We start from the raw sequence: 1,927 nt of genomic DNA, 5'->3' as shown, positions 1-1,927 counted from the left end.
GTATGTGGTCACATGTATGCACTTTGATTACAACATCCATAACTTCATTTAAAAAATGGCTGAAGGCCTACTATGTGTAAATCATGTTGTCGAGCATAGTGGGGTGAAAGATGATGAAAGTTGCTGTAGGTCTGTTGCGTGTGTATGTAGCACGCAAGTGAACACACATGAACACATACATAAGTGGAATGCATGTACACATGTGTATATAGTAGCTTTTTAAATTAGGTTGATGATTTGATTCTTTTTATTTGAAAGAATACTTTGGAAACCAAACCTAATTTCAACTGAAGAAGTTTCTTTTTACCATTGGCAACACTTCTTGAAATAAACAGATGACTTAGGGGCCATCAAAGGATCCTTAAAGCCACTTGTCTCTCAATATTTTTTTCACTTTTGACTCTGATGATATCAAAATGACTTAATAGTATTTAAGTTCTAGAATCTTTGGCACTGCCAGTGTTTGTTCAGCACAGATTTGAGGAAGTAGAGAGGATATGGGATAAATTTCTATTCTCTCGTGTATGTGTGCATGTGTGTGTAGAGAGTGTCCTATTTAGATGCTTCTGAGTAACAAGGATGTTCTACGTGGTGATGGCAGATATGAGTATAGGAGTGGCTTCTTTTGGGGGGAGGCACAGACAGCAAGTTTATTTGGTGAATGCTGACGGCAAATATCATCCAAGAGAGACAATATGGGAAAGACGCTGTGATAAGAGAGCCTAGGGAGCCTTCAGGATAGATAGAAAATCTCACCAGGGGAAGACAACATGGGCTTTGGGAGACTGGGAAGGTCCTCAGCCATTCAGCACCGTAAGGACGAGCTCTGCCCCATGGGCCCGTCACCCCGACAGGATATGCCTCACAAATGCTTCACAGTCGATACAACCATTGCTGCCCTCGTTCCCTGCCACCAGCACCTCTACTTCTTCCTCTGTTATCTTCTCACCCAGTGTGACAAGAACATGCCAGAATTCAACACCCATGACGGTGCCATTTCCTTCCTTGTCAAACACCTGAAGTCCTTCTACATAATCTTCATAGGTGCCCTGGTCCTTGTTCTTGGCCACTGTCTGCAGCATGGGCAGAAAGTGCTCAAAGTCCAGCAACTTCACATTCATCTCATTACTCTTGGGGTTCCCCAGAACCTTGACCACCTCAGTGTTAGTGGGGTTCTGACCCAGGGCCCTCATCACATCCCCACATTGGTTGTACCAGATCTTGCCATCACCTATTTGGTCAAACAGCTGGAAAGCCTCCTTGAGCTCTGCAGTCTGGTCCTCGGTGAAGTCACACATCATGACTGCTCAGCTCCGTGGGACTTTTTCCTGCAGTAATGGCCAGGAGTGGCTTTTTATAAAGGATTTAAACTGATATGTGCCTCTTTACCCTGCCCTAGGCTTTCTTGGTTAGTAGCAAAGGGTGACTTGAGATGTAAGAAGTTAGCTCCGGCTGCCTCTGGAGACTCCTAGCCCACAGTTGACTAAATGTCACTTATTTGGGGATAAAGACTATTCAAAAGTTTGAAGAATTCTTCTCTCTTTCCTCTCCACCCCTCCCTGGGGAATGAGCCCTGAACCACACTCCTACTCTTACACTAAAATCCCCTTATTAATCCATTTAAAAATTTCTTCCTGAGACCTTTATTCATTTTCAATGGCTTTGATGTTGCTGTAACAATGGATTCAGAAATTGTTTTGGTTAATGAAATTTGACTCTCTGGAAAGCCCCATTCCTTCATTCCCCTTTGAAACATGTTTGTAATGATTGTGACAATGTACTATGGCAATTTAAAAAACTATAATTCCCTGTCAAACTTTTTAAGCTCCTCCTATTCTTAACAATGTCTTGGGAATATTGCTTTTATATTTTGTCCCCACAGTAGGCATCTGCCCAATGAAGAACACCATAAAAATAATATTTTTAA

At 42.3% G+C, this 1,927-nt stretch overlaps 1 protein-coding gene across 1 annotated transcript; it reads right to left on the bottom strand.

The window, feature by feature from the left end:
• Positions 1–842: 842 nt before the first annotated feature.
• LOC129017640 (myosin light polypeptide 6-like) lies at positions 843–1,301 on the bottom strand. The gene has a single exon (XM_054458249.1). It carries the CDS (start codon positions 1,299–1,301, stop codon positions 843–845), a length of 459 nt encoding a protein of 152 aa, XP_054314224.1.
• Between the last annotated feature and the right edge of the window lie 626 nt (positions 1,302–1,927).

Source organism: Pongo pygmaeus, chromosome 19 (assembly GCF_028885625.2).
Source record: "Pongo pygmaeus isolate AG05252 chromosome 19, NHGRI_mPonPyg2-v2.0_pri, whole genome shotgun sequence".
Classification (NCBI taxonomy): Eukaryota; Metazoa; Chordata; class Mammalia; order Primates; family Hominidae; genus Pongo; species Pongo pygmaeus.
This window is presented reverse-complemented; position numbering and strand designations above follow the sequence as displayed.